General features: G+C 41.5%; 1 protein-coding gene across 1 annotated transcript in view; it reads right to left on the reverse strand.

Annotated features, from left to right (window-relative positions):
- LOC126383142 (choline transporter-like protein 5-A) overlaps nt 1-18,382 on the reverse strand; it is a 222,819-nt gene that overhangs the window by 150,444 nt on the left and 53,993 nt on the right. Inside the window, exons 5-10 of the mRNA XM_050033584.1 lie at nt 17,989-18,281; nt 17,562-17,604; nt 10,479-10,563; nt 10,049-10,177; nt 9,374-9,434; nt 8,841-8,964 (exon numbers count right to left, since the gene is read on the reverse strand). Coding sequence (XP_049889541.1) covers nt 8,841-8,964; nt 9,374-9,434; nt 10,049-10,177; nt 10,479-10,563; nt 17,562-17,604; nt 17,989-18,281 — 735 coding nt within the window. The remainder of the gene's footprint in view (nt 1-8,840; nt 8,965-9,373; nt 9,435-10,048; nt 10,178-10,478; nt 10,564-17,561; nt 17,605-17,988; nt 18,282-18,382) is intronic.

Here is an 18,382-nt window from a genome sequence, read left to right on the forward strand (position 1 = left end):
GTTCCCAACCCAAGTCCCTATGGACTGAGCTACTGCCGCCCAGGTGGCAGAAAGGTGTTCATATGTGAAGATTATCTCACTGAACAAAACCTGTAAGTATCATAAACTTGTGTTAGCCACAGAGCTTATTTTCTGACATAATCCAAAACGCAATGCAAAAATCACATTCACTTTCTCTTCCGGGACCCAGCGCGATGCTAAACTTCCAGGTTTTGACGTCAACCCTGGCACACTCTATTTATGCGAGCTCCAGGTAGTGACCGTGCCGTGAATACAATGTAGGTTCATCTGAGCCCTCGCAAAGCACCCAGGAATCACAAGCTTCAACTGACGCCCATAAAAGAGATAGGCTTTTTTTTTGTTTTTTTAGGAACAGTTGAAACAATTGCTCCAGTGCTGCTGTAAGTATGGCTCCTTAGTTGTCATGGAAGGTACGAAACAGCTGCAAAATCAAGGATCACAGTTGACATTAAAGCTTGCAAAAACAGAGACTTCTCTTCATCTGCAGTTTTGTGCTTCACGGAGACATGGCTGTGTGGATCGATACCGGACTCTGCGCTGCAGCTGGCAGGCTTCCGACTCTTAAGAGTGGATCGTGACACGGAACTTTCCGGCAAAACGAAAGGTGGAGGTACCTGTTTTTACACAAACAGTGGCTGGTGTAATGACGTGACAGTGATCCAGCAGCACTGCTCTCCTGATCTGGCATCTTTTTTCATCAACTGCAAACCTTTTTACTCCCCCCGTGAGTCTGCTTCATTCATTCTGGTCGGTGTTTACATCTCAACGCAGGCCAACGTGCAGGAGGCACAGCACACACTCGCTGACCAGATACTGTGTGTGGAGCGGATTTACCCAGACTCCTTAGTTATTGTCCTTGGCGACAAAGGTAACCCCACATATGAACTCCCGAAATACAAACAGTTTATAAAATGCCCGACCAGAGAGAAGAATATCTTGGATCACTGTCACACAACCGTCAACAACGCCTATCACGCCATCCCCCGCGCCGCACTGGGCCACACTGACCACGCCATCGTCCACCTGATTCCCTCATACAGGCAGAAGTTAAAGCTCTGTAAACCTGTTGTGAGGTCATCTAAGAAGTGGAGCAGTGATGCTGTGGAGGATCTTCAGGCGTGTTTGGACACTACTGACTGGGATGTTTTCAGGACCGCCACCAATAGTCTGGATGAGTACACAGAGGCTGTGATATCATGCATCAGCTCCTGTGAGGACTGCTGTATACCGTCACGCACTACGGTGAGATATAACAATGACAAACCCTGGTTTAGTCCTAAACTCAGACAATTGAGGCGGCTGAAGGAAAAGTGTTGGGAACCGGAGGCTCGCCTGTTCAAGTCCCCGTCTGGACTGGTGGCTAGAGAGGTGCCAGTTCACCCCCTCACTGTCTCTCCACTTGTGCATGTGTATGTATTTCGGACCTGTGTGTTAATGACAACTCAGGGGGATTAATAAAGTATATAAAATTAAATACATAAGTCTTACAAAAGGTTTCACTTTAGTATAATGTTGCCGTATTTTTCATGGCATAATGTGACTCATATTTATTATTTTATTTCAAATTCAAATTTGTTTTAGGTGTATCACTCGATGTACCTCAAATACCTCCCAAGAGAACACATTCTGGATATAATGTGATGTGCATCCATGCTTGCTGCTCTGGATCATAACAATAATACAAACAGGGAACAGGTGGGTGCTTATCATTAGCCTTCTTTGTATGAACTGTGTCAGTGGATATTCTACATTAGGGGAACTCAACTTGTTTTGCCCAGCTGTTTGATTGCGTGCACCTAGCTACACACATGCCCGCTGGCCACACAGTATAGAAAGGGTGGAGTCGAGAGTGAGCCTCTGGCCAAGTGCGGTGAGTGCTGTGGCAAATGTGCATGTGCAAAGTGGGTCGAGGCATGTGTGGTCACGAAAATGATGAGCTGGAGAAAAAACAATTCATTATGGACTAAAAAACTGATTGGACTCTCCATGGTGAGTATTTGGAGAAAACTGGATTAGATTAAGTGCCTCTGGAAACATTGTGACTGATTTGTCTTTGAACCAATATCCGACTCTGTATCCAGTCAAGCTATATCAGAGTCAGGTTCACACAGCTAGTGAACAGTAACACAAAGCATCAGGAAACGTTTCTGCTAAAGAGCTCAATGGCTAAAGAAAAGTAAACTGACCATATGGAACAAGTTTGTATTGGTCTCATTCCCTCTTGACTTTCATCACTTCCGTCTCTCTTCTCATGTGCTGAGCTAATCAGTGATTTCATTTACTAACAAGCTTTGCCATTTCCCATGCAAAATCAACATGCTGAATCAGTGAGAGAAAAAAAGCAGATGAGGGCCGATGACGGCCAACGGTGCAGGACGCACTGCAAAGACTGGGGTGACAGACACTTCGTTAATGTCTGACACCCTGTCTTTATGGTGTGTCCCGCACCGTTTGCCCTAGCCCCCTCTGTTCTTTCAACACAAGATTGTGTTGAAAGAACAGAGCATGTGCTTACTGGCTAACTAGCATCAAGACGCTCTTCCTGTTTCCCTTTTTAAATGACAAATACAGGCAATCACTGTCTGCCGGTGTGGAGAGTTACTTCCTCTCACACAGGCACAGATTATGCGTGCTGGTTGGCCTTCGGTTGTAGTCTTTGTGGTGTGTTCATGTGCAACCTTTTGGCCTATACACAGGGGATGTGAAGCGATGCAGCAGTCAGCTTTCATCGCCACTAGTTCAGTGATGCTGGTTTGGTGTGTCTGAGTCTTTAACCTTGATAAGAGTATTATTAGAAGTACAAAGTCATCCAATGGGCCAGATTGGACCCTTTGGCGGTCTGGCTTTTGCCCACGGGCTGTGTGTTTGAAACACCTGACTTAAAGGGGCAATAAGCGAAATTCATCATTTCTAGATTGAAGGAATTAAAAAATCGGTATGTGAAGAACTAGGGGTGTAATTTCATCTGGAGTATAGCATGACCTCACACACCCTCTCTCTGTGTTGATCTCCAGACCCTTGTTTACAAGCCGGTCCGGCTGCGCGTTCATGTACGTTCATGTGAATCGCCGCCTCCTCCCTCCTCTCGGAGCCCTTGGCCCTCCCTCCCCATAAAAGGCTACAGCCAGTGAGCAATGGCAGATGGTACCTGTAATAAATGTAATATACTTGCTGAGATGGAGGTGAGGCTCAGTGACTAGAAGAGCTGGTAGAAGCGCTCCATAGCTGTAGGTTACTCCAGTAGCCGGTGAAGCGCTCCATAGCTGTAGGTTACTCCAGTAGCCGGTGGCAGCCGGGCCTGGCGGGCTCACGTAGAAGCCGGCTTACGAGCCCATGAGTCCGTGAGCCGGCTCACGGGCCTGGCGGGCTCACATAGAAGAGCAGGAACGTAAGCGTTAGCTCCCGGGAGCGTTAGCAGTTAGCACTAGTCGGCTGCCACCGGCTACTGGAGTAACGTTAACTTACAGCTATGGAGCGCTTCTACCAGCTCTAGTCACTGAGCCTCGCTTCCATCTCAGCAAGTATATTACATTTATTACAGGTACCGGTCATCATTGAAGTAGGCAGGGGAATAGCTAAACACAGCAGAGACTGAGAGTAGTGGTTCTGTAGTAGTGGTTCTGAGTAGACATTACTTATTTTGTTCACAGCACATGATGGAATGACTGCGGATTCCATGGGTGCAGATCTGATGACAAGTTTGGGGGGGACACAATCAGTTGTGATTTTTTTTTAATTGCACGCGTGCAAATCATGCCCACAGAGCGCTGGAGATTGCCAGCATATTTCACGATTTCATAGAGGCTCATCACCATCACCAAGTCATTCAAAAAGCACTACAAAGAGAATCATATGCTTACCTTTACTGTTTATTTCTCTTAAACAGCCAGTAGTACATGGAACCAGCCATCACCCTCCTTTTCACTGCTTCGCTGTTAGTTAATGCTACTTCTAGTTTCAGGGTCTCAGGCATGTTATGTCCACTCACGTTCTCATCTCTTGCCTCTCACGGATTCCCATTTCTCCTCATCATCTTCCCTTTCTCCCAGTATATAGGACTACAGTATACATTTGTTCAATTTCAATCATTTAAGCTATTTAGAATTGGGGGGGACAATTTGTGTTTTTCAGAATTTGGGGGGGACATGTCCCCCCCATCCCCCCCGGGATCTGCACCCATGGCGGATTCTTCTCCCCAGCCTGCCATGCATCTATCATGTAAACTGTCAATATGTAGCATACCTGTAAGACCTAGAACCAGAATTTTAGAAACAAATATACCGTAAAGTTATGAAAGAATTATATTAGTTGTTTGCCTTAACCTGTAAACCTACTGAAGCCTGAAGGACACGTTACAGTTAATTTTTTTCCTGACTTTTTTTCATCACTTGTGTAGAGTACTGTGTGCACAGATAAACAGTTACAACTGAAACTACACAAACCTCAATCTCCTACTGTCTAGAATTACGAACAATCCACCTGAATTATGACAGTAAAATTAAAAACTCACATGAACATTTTACACAAACGTCTGTTTTTCTTTGAGGACTTCAGATGCTGACTGAGGCAAATATAATACATTATCTATAGAGAAACACTATGTAGTTCTCCTGTATAAGATATTGTAGTCAAGTATGTGCAAAATACCAGTAATGCAAAACTGCAATTTGGCGTTACCTCATACATTTTGATCTTGGTGGTCAGAAAAGATTTTAATATTCAAGAATATAAATAATAATAATAATAATTACTGAATTTAATGCATACACACATTTAGCTATTCTGAAATCGATTACAAAATATGATAAAACACATTATACCAAATATATAAAATGAACGTAGAGAACTTTGCGGTGAACACGGGCTGATGTTTTGACCTGCGATTTGGTAGACCAGCATTCTCCCGGTCACTGATGCTGATGAGGACAGCCCATAGGACATCTTAATTGAGGCAAACTGCCTCTAAAGCCCCGTTTCCACCGAGCAGTCCGGTACGGTACGGTTCCATTTGGTGTGCTTTTTTTCCGGCCAGAAAATCAACTTGTAATGTTACTAAATGCACGAGCTGATGACGTGACTCAATCAACACACCTTAAATATACCATATTATGACAACTTTAACCATTACTTTAGGTTTTATATGACATACACTTTTGGTAATGAGTGGTTCTTCAAGCATTTATATGTATTCATTTCAGCCAGGCTATATGAATTGCATATATTCTAATCCTCTCTCAGAGGAAAAAAATAGGGTTGTGTAGCATCGAGCTACGGCAACACTAAACCCCTGAGCTTGCCTAAGAAGGACTAAATGCACAATCCCACTATTTCTAAATATCCCAAGGAGAGAAACTCACTGAAGCCTGTTTTATTTTGTTCTGAAAATGTTGGTGTGCAGCTTTGTTCTGTGAACAATAAATGAGGTACAAACATCCATGTTTGTCACCTATGATGAGGACATAGATAGATAGATAGATGATTGATTGATTGATTGATTGATTGATTGATTGATTGATTGATTGATTGATTGATTGATTGATTGATTCTTTTAATGACCACACAGCCAGGCTGGTGGAATTTGTTTCCAGTACAGCTTATTGGTACAGGTTCCAACATAAAGGACATTAAACACAAACATAGATATATATACAGACAAACACATATTCATAATACATAAGGGCCATGCTTAATCCTCAGCGTTCAGAGTTCAGAATACAGTGAGTGCTGGACCGAGCAGTGAGTAACAATAACCCCGCCCACATTTAAGGGTATGGTTTGCAGTGGAAACGCCAGGGTCTAGGTACCATGTCTGAAGGGTTACTTTTGGTCAAAGGAACCATACCGGAAGTGTTTGGTGGAAACACAGCTTAAGTTCTCGCACGCTGTGATGCATGGGATATCTGTAAAAAAAGAAAAAAAAAAAGTCAACCCCATAAGCATTTTGTCTGTGCATTACTGTATGTTATCATAATGTACAGTGCCTACCATACAGTTGATAACTTTGAGAAGACTGAAAAGACTAAATCCTCTCACATCTAAAGACGAGTTTTTAGTTACAGACTGTAAGATTTTGCAACCACTGGGCATCTTGCAGATAACTATTTACAAAATCCCTGGCTTTAAATAGGACACAAGAGGACAAACATTGCTGCAGCCACTGAAGACTGCTACAATCTCCAGCTGAAACATAGGGTTACATTCCAGTAGCTAACATTAGTTTACGAGTGCGGTAGCCCTGTTCGGGACCGTGTTTAGCTAGCTAGCTACAGTATTTAGCATATTCACCAGGGTTTGCTCGGACTGAGTTTACCACGGTGGTGGATGCTGATGTCTAAAATTATTAAAGCTGGAATAGGTTTAATTATACAACGATGATATGATCCATATGCTTACCTTGAACAGCTGCTGACAGACAACAAACACTCTCCCTCTCAGTTGGCATAGCCAGGCACTATTGATTTTGCCCCATTCTCGCCTTCTCACCTCTCTGGTCTTCTTCGTTTACTTGGTTTACTCCGCATTAACCTTGCGCTCGGGTTCAAATTGAAAAGGTTGAACAGATGACATGTTTTTGCCATCGTAGAGTCAAGAGAGTGGGGGGGAACGGGGGCGCCGGTGGCTTAGTGGTAGAGCAGGCGCCCCATGTACAAGGCTGTTGCCGCAGCGGCCTGGGCTCGACTCCGGCCTGTGGCCCCTTGCTGCATGTCACTCCCCCTCTCTCTCCCCCCTTCACGCTTGTCTGTCCTATACATTAAAGGCTAAAAAGCCCCAAACAAAATCTTTAAAAAAAAAAAAAAAAAGAGAGTGGGGGGAACGGACGGTGCGACCATCTGATGTCACTACCCAGACTGCATTGCAACGTAAACAACAATGGCGGCCTACGGGTGAAAAGATTCTTTCAAATTTAGTAAAAACTAAGACATCTACAGTGTTTTTTACATTGCATTCATATAGCTGATGCCAACGTTAATCTGATAAAGACTAAAAGTCTTCATAGTCCGGGTTCCTTTTAAAGTATCTGTAATTAAACCTCTTCTAAAGAAGCCCACCCTGGATCCAGAGGTGTCAGCCAACTACAGACCCATATCTGATCTTCCCATTCTCTCTTAGATCCATAAGAAAGTAGTCGCTAATTATCTGTGTGACTGACAATAGTTTGAGAATTTTCGGTCAGGGTTTAGAGTGCATCATAGCACAGAGAGAGCATTGGTAAAAATTACAAATGACCTTCTGATTGCTTCAGACAAAGGACTCATTTCTGTACTTGTTTTATTGGATCCCAGTGCCACATTTGACACAACTGACCATCAAATTCTGCTACAGAGACTGGAACATTTAATTGGTCTTAAAGGTTCTGCACTAAGCTGGTTTTAATCCTTTTTATCTGATCAGTCTCAGTTTGTAAAGATAAATTCTCCATACACTCTAAAGTTAGTCACACAGTTCCAAAGCTTCTTTGCTCTGACCACTGCTATTCACATTATGTCCCTTAGCCAACATGATTAGAAATCACTCTTGATTTCCATTGTAATGCAGATGATACCCAATCAGACATCAACCAGTTAACTAAACTAAAAGTTATTGCTCTTGGCCCCAAACACCCCAGAAACTCTCTTTTTGAAGATATTGTTTTTCTGGGTGGCATTGCTCTGGCCTTTAGCACAAAGCTAAGGAACCTCAGAGTAATGTTTGATCAAGATTTGTCTTTTAACTATTTTAGCTTCTCTGCATTGGCTCCCTGTAAAATCCAAAACTGAATTTAAAATCCCTCTCCTCACTTTCAAAGCTCTAAGTGGTCAGACTCTATCATTTCTTAGTGGGCTCATAGTACTGTATTGTCCCACCAGATCACTGTGCTCCAAGAAAGCAGGGTTACTTGTGGGTCCTGTGGTCTCCAAAAGTAGAACGGGAGCCAGAGCCTTCAGCTATCAGGCTCCTCTTCTGTGGAACCATCTTTCAGTTTTGGTCCAGGAGGCAGACACTGTCTCCACATTCAAGAGTAGACTTAGGACTTACCTTCTTGATAAAGCTTATAGTTAGGAATGGCTCAGGCTTGCCTTGGTCAAGCCCCTAGTTAGGTTGATATAGGCCTAGTCTGCCAGGGGACCTTCTGTAATATAATGAACTCCTCTCTCTCTCTCTCTCTCTCTCTCTCTCTCTCTCTCTCTCTCTCTCTCTCTCTCTCTCTCTCTCTCTCTCNCTCTCTCACTCTCTCTCTCTCTCTCTCTCTCTCTCTCTCCCTCCCTCCCTCCCTCTCTCTCTCTCTCTCTCGCTCTCTCTCTCTCTCTCTCTCTCTCTCTCTCTCTCTCTCACTCTCATTAATGGGACATCCAGGGGTTCCTTATCAACTGTGAGGGTCCAAGGACAGAGGGATATCTTATGTCATAAATCCCTCTGACGCAAATTGTGATATGTGAATTGAATTAAAACTGAACCGAATGATACTGAATTGAACTGAAATTAGTGCTCTCCACTTGTGGTCGGATCAGCTAAGGCATATGTTAATACCAGATGTAAACAGGCTCAGTATTAGTTTTTCCAATGCTAACATCTTGTAACATTCCCTCACTGCTTGAAAAAGAATGACATTTACTTTTTCTGACAAGACTTGCACATGTGGAATTTAAAATTGATATGTCACAAATGTAAAACGTGTGAATGGAAATCAGCCATGGGCTCTTATGGGTTTGGGGGGAATAGAAGTGTTGCTTTGCTTTTTTTACACGCAGTCAGTTAATTAGTGCTGCTGAGGGAGTTTTGGAAAGCCAAAACAGGAAAAAGATAGAAATGTAAACACTATGAAATAGAAGGTACAGTACTTGGCAGCATGTTGGAGTTCAGTAACACTGTGTGCCATTTCCAAAGCATCCTTAAAGCTGGTTCTGTTAGCTACAGTCACAGTCCCATTCAGAATGATGAAGTCTGGGAGACATCTCTGGAAAACTGATAAACACACAAACACACACAGACACACACACACTCACATTCTATAATATGTTGTATCAATATCAAGATGAGAGTGGCCTAACGTTTTATGTTAATACCCATTTGCAGTGTAAGAACCATGATATTAAACTGTCTATACCTCCTCTGAAAGTGCATTTACATCTTTGGTTGCAAACACAGCAAATGTTTAGCAACTCAATCTTTTGTCACATGAATAAAACCTGACTAATATGATAAAGCTGGTGGCCAGGTCATTTGAATAATTTTGGTCTGCAAAAACATCTGCTTTGTTGTTGTTAAGTGTTTAGTTGGTATAACCTACTTTCAAATTTCAAATTTAAACATTGACACAGGTAGTTGAACTTTTTTCAGTGGATTGTGAGTTTGAGAGGTATCTCATCCTTACATGGTCTACTAGGCACAATCATGGAGGGGCAGTCCTCATCTCGTAGAACCTGAGATACTGGCTGCAAGAAACAGAGGAGAGACAGAAGGGTTATAATAATAGTATGTATGAGTGTTCTGTGTATTTTGTTAAGATACTGGGCCTGCACAAACACAAAGACGACAAATATTAACTTCCAAAATGAGGTCATTTACATCAAGATGCAGAGGCCACAATACTGAACCCTCTCCAATCCTCAGCTACACTTTGAGATTCTGTCCGTTTAAGTTTTAAACAGGATAAACAATGTTATATTACTGTACTCTATGCTGTACATTACTGGTTCTATCAGTCTTCTATCAGTAATAAGTTTGTTTTTTTTGTAAGATGGTATGATGCTATAATACAGAGAGAAATATGTTTCAGTGTAATGTTAAAGAGGTTAAACGTGTGAGGTTACTTAATTCCTGTATATTTCAACCTCTGTGAAACTTTATATTGGTCCTGTGCAGCTACTGTACATATGTGAATAACAGGAAGTGAAGCCTTTATTGTAGAACATGCAGTAGGAGAATATAAAAATTAAAGCATAAAGCAGTCTACTATCGTCATTAAGATGTGGTTATTTATAAAAGTGAATTAAGATGAAGAGAAAACATGCAGACTAAAAACAGCCACTACAATGAGTATTGGTACCTTGTCAGGGTTGTTAAATCCAGGCTTACAGAACTGTCTGTAGTATTCCCAGTAACTCTTGCTGAATTTGTTCTGCAGCTGCATCTCAGTATAGGTGGCAAACCTGTCAGGACACTGTGACACACACATCTGGGAGAAAATTGACACAGACAGAACATTTGGGATTTTATTTAATGCTTTTATGGACATATGGATCACACTTTTGGCAGCTAAACATGAAGGTGCTTTTAGTGCAAAATATTTTTTTATTTTTAATTGAAAACTGCAATCTTGTCTAAGTTAATGAGCACTCGACAATATGTGCCACTTTTTGTTAGCATGCTGCGAGTATATATCTGTGTTGCTCTAAACTGACATGATAAATCAGTCACAGCAGATGTGACCATGAACAACTGATGCTGGGTTACTGTAGTAATTGTTATTAGAGTACCTGAGTTGTAGGGCACTGTAGGTTGATGAGTACAGATGGGTTGGCACATCTCAAGATGTTGAAATAGAATAGCATGGGTTTCTTCCTGCAAAAAAATGTTAATGTTAAATCACACACATACAGTGTATCATCAGTTTGTGAGATTCCATAAGTCATTTCATCTTGCTCTGCTCTACAGTATCTGCTTCTCATAAATAGGAGGCAAAAACCGCAGACCAGTTAGTGATTTACAGAATGCCTTTGAGCTGAGAGTAGAGATTGTTGGGTAGAAGCATACTGAAACACAGTTAGCTGACCACCTGGTTTGTAAAAATCTAGAACTCATTCTTAAGAATTAGGACAAAACCTTTGTTTTTGATGCTATTAAACACTGTAATGGGCCAGCCTCTTTTTTTCATATATAGCATACATGATGGATGTCAGAGGTAAGATCTGACAGAGTTGAAGTCTCACTGAGTTGACAAAAAGTAATATATTAATTTCACTGCAGTCGTGGTGAGCAGCCATTTACATAGCAGCCACACTGCCTGTGTGAGCAGCGTCCAGATGCTCAGATGCAGCATGGCTGCTGCTCAGCTGTGAAATATCTAAAGAATAGAAGGCTCGCCTTTTTTTTTTTTTTTTTTTTTTTTGTTAGCAAAAATAGTCTGTGAAAATGGTCTTTTGATGGTCATATTGACATTAAAACACCTCCGCTACAGTTTCAATGTTTATTTCTGTGACAGATATGAAAGAAATAAATATTTATTTTTATCTGAACACCTCCTGTCTTTGTTTAAAAAAAAAAAAAAAAACACCCCCTGACAGCATTCCCTTGTTTGTCAACACAAGGCTTTTTATTGTGAAATATTTTCAGGAACATTCATTCATTCATTCATCTTCTAACCGCTTCATCCTCTTGGGGGTCGCGGGGGGGCTGGATCCCAGCTGACATCGGGCGAGAGGCAGGGTACACCCTGGACAGGTCGCCAGACTATCGCAGGGCTGACACATAGAGACAGACAACCACTCACGCTCACATTCACACCTACGGACAATTTAGAGTTATCAATTAACCTAGTCCCCAATCTGCATGTCTTTGGACTGTGGGAGGAAGCCGGAGTGCACATACATAGCACATACAGCAATTTTGTCTGTGATGTTTGCAAAAATGTTTTTTTCACTGAGGATGAAATGCATTTCAGCATCTATCCATAACCCACACTTTGGTTACTGCTTTAAAAAGCTGAAAAAATGTTTTTTAATAATGTAAACCTATCTATAACCCACACTTTGGTTACTGCTTTAAAAAGCTGAAAAAATGTTTTTAATAATGTAAATCTAAAAGGTCTCAGCCATTTTTAATTTACTTTCCATTTTTAGGGCTTTTTTTAACCATTTCCAAGCATTTTAATTTTCAAATTCCCCCTTTTTCCAGAATGACATCAATTTTGGGAAGTACAATCTAAAGACCTTGGCCAAGCTAAATTGCGGTGCCATAGCAAATTTTGATGTTTCAACATAACACAAGAATCTGTTGTATCTTGACTTTACAAAGTCATGTCTGCCCCAAATTTCACATGCCGGATAAATGTTGAGGCCTGAAGACCCATACTGAGTCACAGTCCTGGTGCCATCTACTGACAACAGGAAGTCAGCCTTATGTGACAAAAATAATCCGGTTTACATGAAATTGACATGGTTTGGTCTAAAAATGATACACAGCAACATAACATAATTTGATGGTACACAAAATGGTACACAATTTGCAATACATCATTTCCAATGCCACACACTCCACTTAGACAGATGCAGAGATGCATGGCCATGTTGACTGGCATCTTGCCAGCACCTCCAATGTATGGGAAAGTGCGGGGTCCCATTCATAGCAGCGTGCAGCATTACCTGGTCATGTATTGTGTTAGTATTAGTTAATTTAAAGCCCCATTCCAGTGTACTTTGGCATTTTTATGATACTTCATATTTTCTGAGTAATTTCCTGACAATTTTGATGAGCCACACTGTTTGACAAATAACCTAATTTTGTGCTCAAGATTAAACTAGAATTACCACTATACTGTTGTATGCCTCTTTGCACCTGTCAAACTGAACTTATAGTTTACATCCATGTCTGCGAAAACATGCACACATCTTCCCCCTGGCACCACAGAAGATCTATAGCATCAGCACAGTTTCAAGGTGGATACCCAAGATTAATGTCACCAATTCAGTATCTCACCAAGTGTCTCTTCTTCCATTCCTGAGATATGATGTTGAATAATGGCCAGACAAGTGTTTTTCAACCCTTCTTTTGTCAACAGACAACAAAGCCCATTCAACACGGGTTAATCCCTGGTCATGACAATTCCAATGCAACCTAAGTTACAACCAGAGAGTACCCATTTCCTAAAATGTTTTGAAATAGGCAGGCGGTGTACACATCAGATTCAGTGGACAACAAGAGTTGTATTTTTATGTATTTTCTTGTATTGTCCTGTATTTCCCCCAATCCTTTGTCCAACAACATTATTTTTTTTAAAGTTATATGTGATGATTTTCCTTTTCCCTGAACCCACCATTACATAAAGTGAAACACTTTGTTCATATTTTTATGGAAGCTGTGCACCACCAGAACTAGTATTACCTGGATTCCTCATTGAACACTATACTAGCACATCACAGTGATGAACACAATTAACTTGATTGGTTTGGCCTGTAATATTATGACTTCTTCATTTAAAACATAATATTTCAACATCAAAATCAAAGCACAACCATTAGCAGAAGATCGGTTCTGAGGGTTTATGCTTGCACTAGCCATGTATGCCACAAACACAAGAAGAATTACAGACCAAGGGGATGATAGTGGGCAAAAATGTAAAATACCACAGAATGATGCATCTTTTCTGGCAAATATTTTGTGAACATAGCACATACAGCAATTTTTATGATACTTCATATTTCTGTTTGACAAATAACCTAATTTTGTGCTCAAGATTAAACTAGAATTACCACTATACTGTTGTATGCCTCTGTGCACCTGTCAAACTGAACTTATAGTTTACATCCATGTCTGCGAAAACATGCACACATCTTCCCCCTGGCACCACAGAAGATCTATAGCATCAGCACAGTTTCAAGGTGGATACCCAAGATTAATGTCACCAATTCAGTATCTCACCAAGTGTCTCTTCTTCCATTCCTGAGATATGATGTTGAATAATGGCCAGACAAGTGTTTTATGCAGAACTTTATGATGTCGCAGTAAGTTTCACCTTTGACCTTTTGGATATAAAACGTCATCACATAATTCAATTTATGATCTTATCCTTAGAACACTTACAAAAAATCTGAACATCCACAACTCCTGCCTAACTCCAAAGACCCATCCCCCTCCTCCTGCAACTCCACCTCTCTCCAAAGGCCTAGTCCCCCCTCCTCCATTATGTCCTCATTACGTCTATGATAGATGTAGGCGCTGGTAAGTTAAAGGGAAATTTCGGTTTATTACAACCTGTCTCCTATTGTCCTAAATTTGTTTCAAGTGACTAGTGACATAAAAATAATAGTTTGCATGTTAGCCGTTAGCCTAGATACCGCCAAAACACACAATGAAGAAAAAGAGGACGACGGTGGTCAGGTTTAATGGAGGCAGGAGTGGCTAAATCATCTTGAAGGTAAGTCATTCAGGGTTTTTCCTGCATAGAAGCGGGGAAGGGAGGAGAAAAAAACGTTTCAAATATCCGCGGTGTTTCTAGGTCAGCTTGGAGAGACCGAGAGCTTCACAGCAGCCTCCGCCAGACCTCACCGCTTTCCCGCAGTCAGCTGACAAACTTGAGCGTCTGGCTCAGCTATAATCTAGAAAGCTAACGTTATACTAGCAAGATTCAGAGTCAGTAACACAGCGTATGGTCAGACAAACAGTGACGATAATTATAATTTGACAGTATATTTAAATTGAGAGGAGCAGCACCTTTCTTACAGAGTGTTGTGTGTTAACGTTACGCTACTCTCGCCATCTTGTGGTGTTCAGAGGATGAAGCACTGAAGTAAAGTAGGAAAAGCCTGACCCCATGAAGATTTGATGTATCCCTTTTATTACGGAAAACACATTATGTGATCAATTTTCATTGTGCTCCTAAATTTCTTTATGTGCTCCTAACTTTTTCAACTTGGGAGCACATGTGCTCCTTGGGAAAAAAGTTAGCGTCAAGCCCTGACTTACTCACTGCCACAGTCTGCCAGTCAGTCATGGTGACAAGCGAGATGACTTTAATCTTGTTAACTGTATAGCCAATATCAAATGCAGTTATGCTTAATACATTTGCATGATCTGTAAATGTATATCCCCCAAATTTTGCGACGCGCGCCACAGATATCACCACCAAATCCCCATTCTGAGCCATGAAAAACCCTGATGCTAATTATTATAATTAAGCTAAAGAGGAAGCTATCATTTTTGTTGTTTTGCAGTGTACTCTTAGTTTGCCACAAATCTAAAATCTTACTGAGACAGACAGTCTATGCATCTGCAGAGCAAACAGAGGACAGGAGAGATGTTCATTCCCACAAAATTTCACTCAGTTTATCATGTTAAATATGATTTAATTTATTAGCATTTCAGATTTGTTTCTTACTGTGGCTGTATATTTTTATTCCATATATGAAAATAGTGTCTGTGTGTTGCATTTATAAATCCATTAAGAAATAGTGTTTGTGAAAAAGAAAAAAGTAAATAGCATAATCGTGCCTCCTTTTTTCAGATCAAGGAGGAAGTCAAAAGAATCACAACGGTTCTTTTGGAAAGAACTTTTCTCACTAAGCTGGATCTCTACACTCCAAAAATGAAGGAGATATTCAGCAAAAAAGGCAGAGTAGCTGGGACCAAAATACGACCACTTCTGGATTCACTCAGCCAGGTAAAGCAGGGTTTCAGCTCAAGACTGATTACAGAAATTTGATGTCTTGCTGGGACCCAAACCTGATCTTTCTTTGTCACATGCGCACACATACACACGCACACAGGGAGAGAAAGGGGGGGAAGAGGGACAGAGGGGAGAGAGAGAGAAGGGGAAGAGAGGGGGAGAAATACAGGGAGAGAGAGAGAAAGACAGGGAGAGAAATGGAGAGAGGGCAAAAAAGAGCGGGAGAGAGAGACGCACCTGAGCTGAACAGACAGTGAAAAATCATGCTCTCTGTCTCATGTATTTTAATTTAGAAAATAAATTCACAAAATTGACATTTCACTCTGTTAACTGGCAACCCAAGCAAAATCGGTCGGAGACCCACTTTGGATCCCGACCCATAGTTTGGGAAAGGCTGAGGTAAAGATTCAAATGCATACAGTTACTTTGAACTGGATTAACCTACAGCAGTTAAGAGTAAAGCCCTCAGAAGACCAACCAATGTAGATCCAGGATATCATAGTTTTGTATGAATTTTGATGTTGCTCCTATTGACAACATGTATAGATAGTGAATTCATATGGTACTTCCTACACAAGTATCTTCTGTCTGTTAAAACAGCGACATGTTGAAGCAAGACGGGAGGCCATTATTCGCGCTCTGATTGAATTCCTGGGGGAGTCTTCAGGGGAACTCATCAAGGACTACAAGGTAAATTCAAACATTTTCAGATCACAAAGTTCACTTGAGTACATTATATTGAATTCTTATTCACTTCCCCTTTAAATACAACTTGCTTGAACCATCAAATAATTGTCAGAAAATTCAAATTTTTGAAAATGGAGCCTTTATTGGTCCCTTTGAACATTTTTTTTTTTTTCAAATATTTTCCATGATGAATGATAAAATAAAATAAAAAGACTATATTGCTTAATGCAATTTTGTTTAATGCTTGAAAAGCAAAAAAATGAAAATTGACAGAATTAAGCGAAGTATTGGATACCTAAGGCTGATCATTGCCTTTTTATAACAACTCAATAAAAGAAGCAAAATGCATCCTTTCACTTAGTAGTCTTTATTGTAAGTGCATTCTGGTGGTTCTTTCAGTTGGAGATGATGAAAAAGGTATTTTCATAGATGTAATTAAACTATATGGCCTATTACAAACTAGGGCTGTCAAAATTGCTCAAAAATGACGTTCGAATATTCCTTCTAAAAATAACTCATAGGTTCGAACCATTCGAATTTTTTTTTTTCGCATTATGTCCACAAGAGGGCAAACTAATACAAGGAAACATACTTGTATAGGCCTATGTATTAATACAAAGAAACATAACTACTTGTAGGTATTTTTATTTCAACNTGTTAACGTGTGTGCCTGTGAACGTGACTGCCTCTCCTGTAGTGTGTGGAGTTTGTTGACATCACGCCCACAAGCTATCCTGGAGCGCAGCAGGCGTGCAGCAGTGACCAACACAGACGCTGAAGCAGAGCATGAGCTCGACCAAGAACAGGCTGAGTAGGTGGCGAAAAAAACGTATGTTACATGGCGATACTTTGGATTCAGGTACGGCGACGTTGAACAGAAAGAAGTGCTGTGTAAAAGTTAAAGTCGCCACGGCCCGCGGCAACACGACCAATCTATATGAGCACTTGAGACGGGACGTGGCGACTTTAACTTTAAAACTTTACACAGCACGTCTTTCAGGTACGGCGACGTTGGACAGAAAGACGAGCTGTGTAAAAGTTTAACGTTAAAAGTTAAAGTCGCCACGTCCCGCGGCAACACGACCAATCTATATCAACACTTGAGACAGCACAGCACAGGGAAAAGTAGGAAGAGTGCATGCGAGAGAAAGCCGAGCTGTGTAACATTAAAGACAGTGAGACAACTGAAAGCAGCCAGAGCCTCATAAAACAACATCCAAGCACAGTTAAGCAAACATTTGTAAGTGTCACAGGGAAATCATGGACTCCATAACAAATGAAAAATTTAGCAATTTTGATCGGTTTTGGCCCACTTGACATGCTGCTGTGTTGTGCTATGGCGCTGGAATTTGTCATTTACGTGACAACGCCTGAACGCAACCGCTGTGTGTACAGTTTCCTGCTGCGCTGCTGTGTGAGCAGCGTGTTTGACTGTGCTCAGTCTGTTGATGGTCATTGACCATAGACTGTATAAAATAATGGACGTAGTCACCTTGACGTCACCCGTCCATTTCTGAAGAGTGGATTTGAAGCTCAAAATACTCCGCTCTGGACATCGCCATCTTGGCAGTGCCTGACTCCGCCCAACTCCCGGACAATCAAAAATGGGCAAAGAGGCGGGCCGAAGGACGCCTGATTGCCTAAACACGCCCACCTTGCTCGGCGCTGCTAAGTTAGCTGAGGCTAACAAGCTAAGTTAAGAAGCTACGAGGCTAAGAAGCTACGCTACTTTGGCTAGCCCTGTGGTGTTGGCTGCTCCCTTGATGCCAGCTCCCTCACGAAACTTGAGGTAAGTTGAGTTTAGCTGAAACTAACGTTATACAACAAACCTTGAAACAATGATTCAGTTGTTATCTTAAAAAAAACGCTTCAACTTTTTTAAAATATATAACGCTAATAATTTATTACACTTATTTTACTTTCATGTGCACAGTGTGGAGCACTGGTGACAGCTATGTCCGACGTGGTGTCCAGAGAGCTGCAGAGACCTTGGGAAGCACACTCAGTATGCCGGGCGTCCGTGTCTGCTGGTTTGGCTGGGGTGGACTGCAGTGGAGAGGCCTTCTCTCCTTCTTTTCCCACTCCCTGCGAGGAAGAGCAGCACCAGATGTCCTCTTCATCCACTGTGGCGGCAATGACATGGGGAAGGTCAGCAGTGCCAAGCTGGTCAGCATGATGAAGGAGGACCTGCACCAGCTTCACCTCCAGCATCCTGGCATTAAGATAATATTTTCTTCATTGGCCCAAAGGTGCAAGTGGGAGGCTGGTGGCAATCCAGTAAAGATTGATAAGGCCAGGAAATGTGTGTTATGG

The sequence above is a fragment of the Epinephelus moara genome, chromosome 21 (genome assembly GCF_006386435.1).
Source record: "Epinephelus moara isolate mb chromosome 21, YSFRI_EMoa_1.0, whole genome shotgun sequence".
Lineage (NCBI taxonomy): Eukaryota > Metazoa > Chordata > Actinopteri > Perciformes > Serranidae > Epinephelus > Epinephelus moara.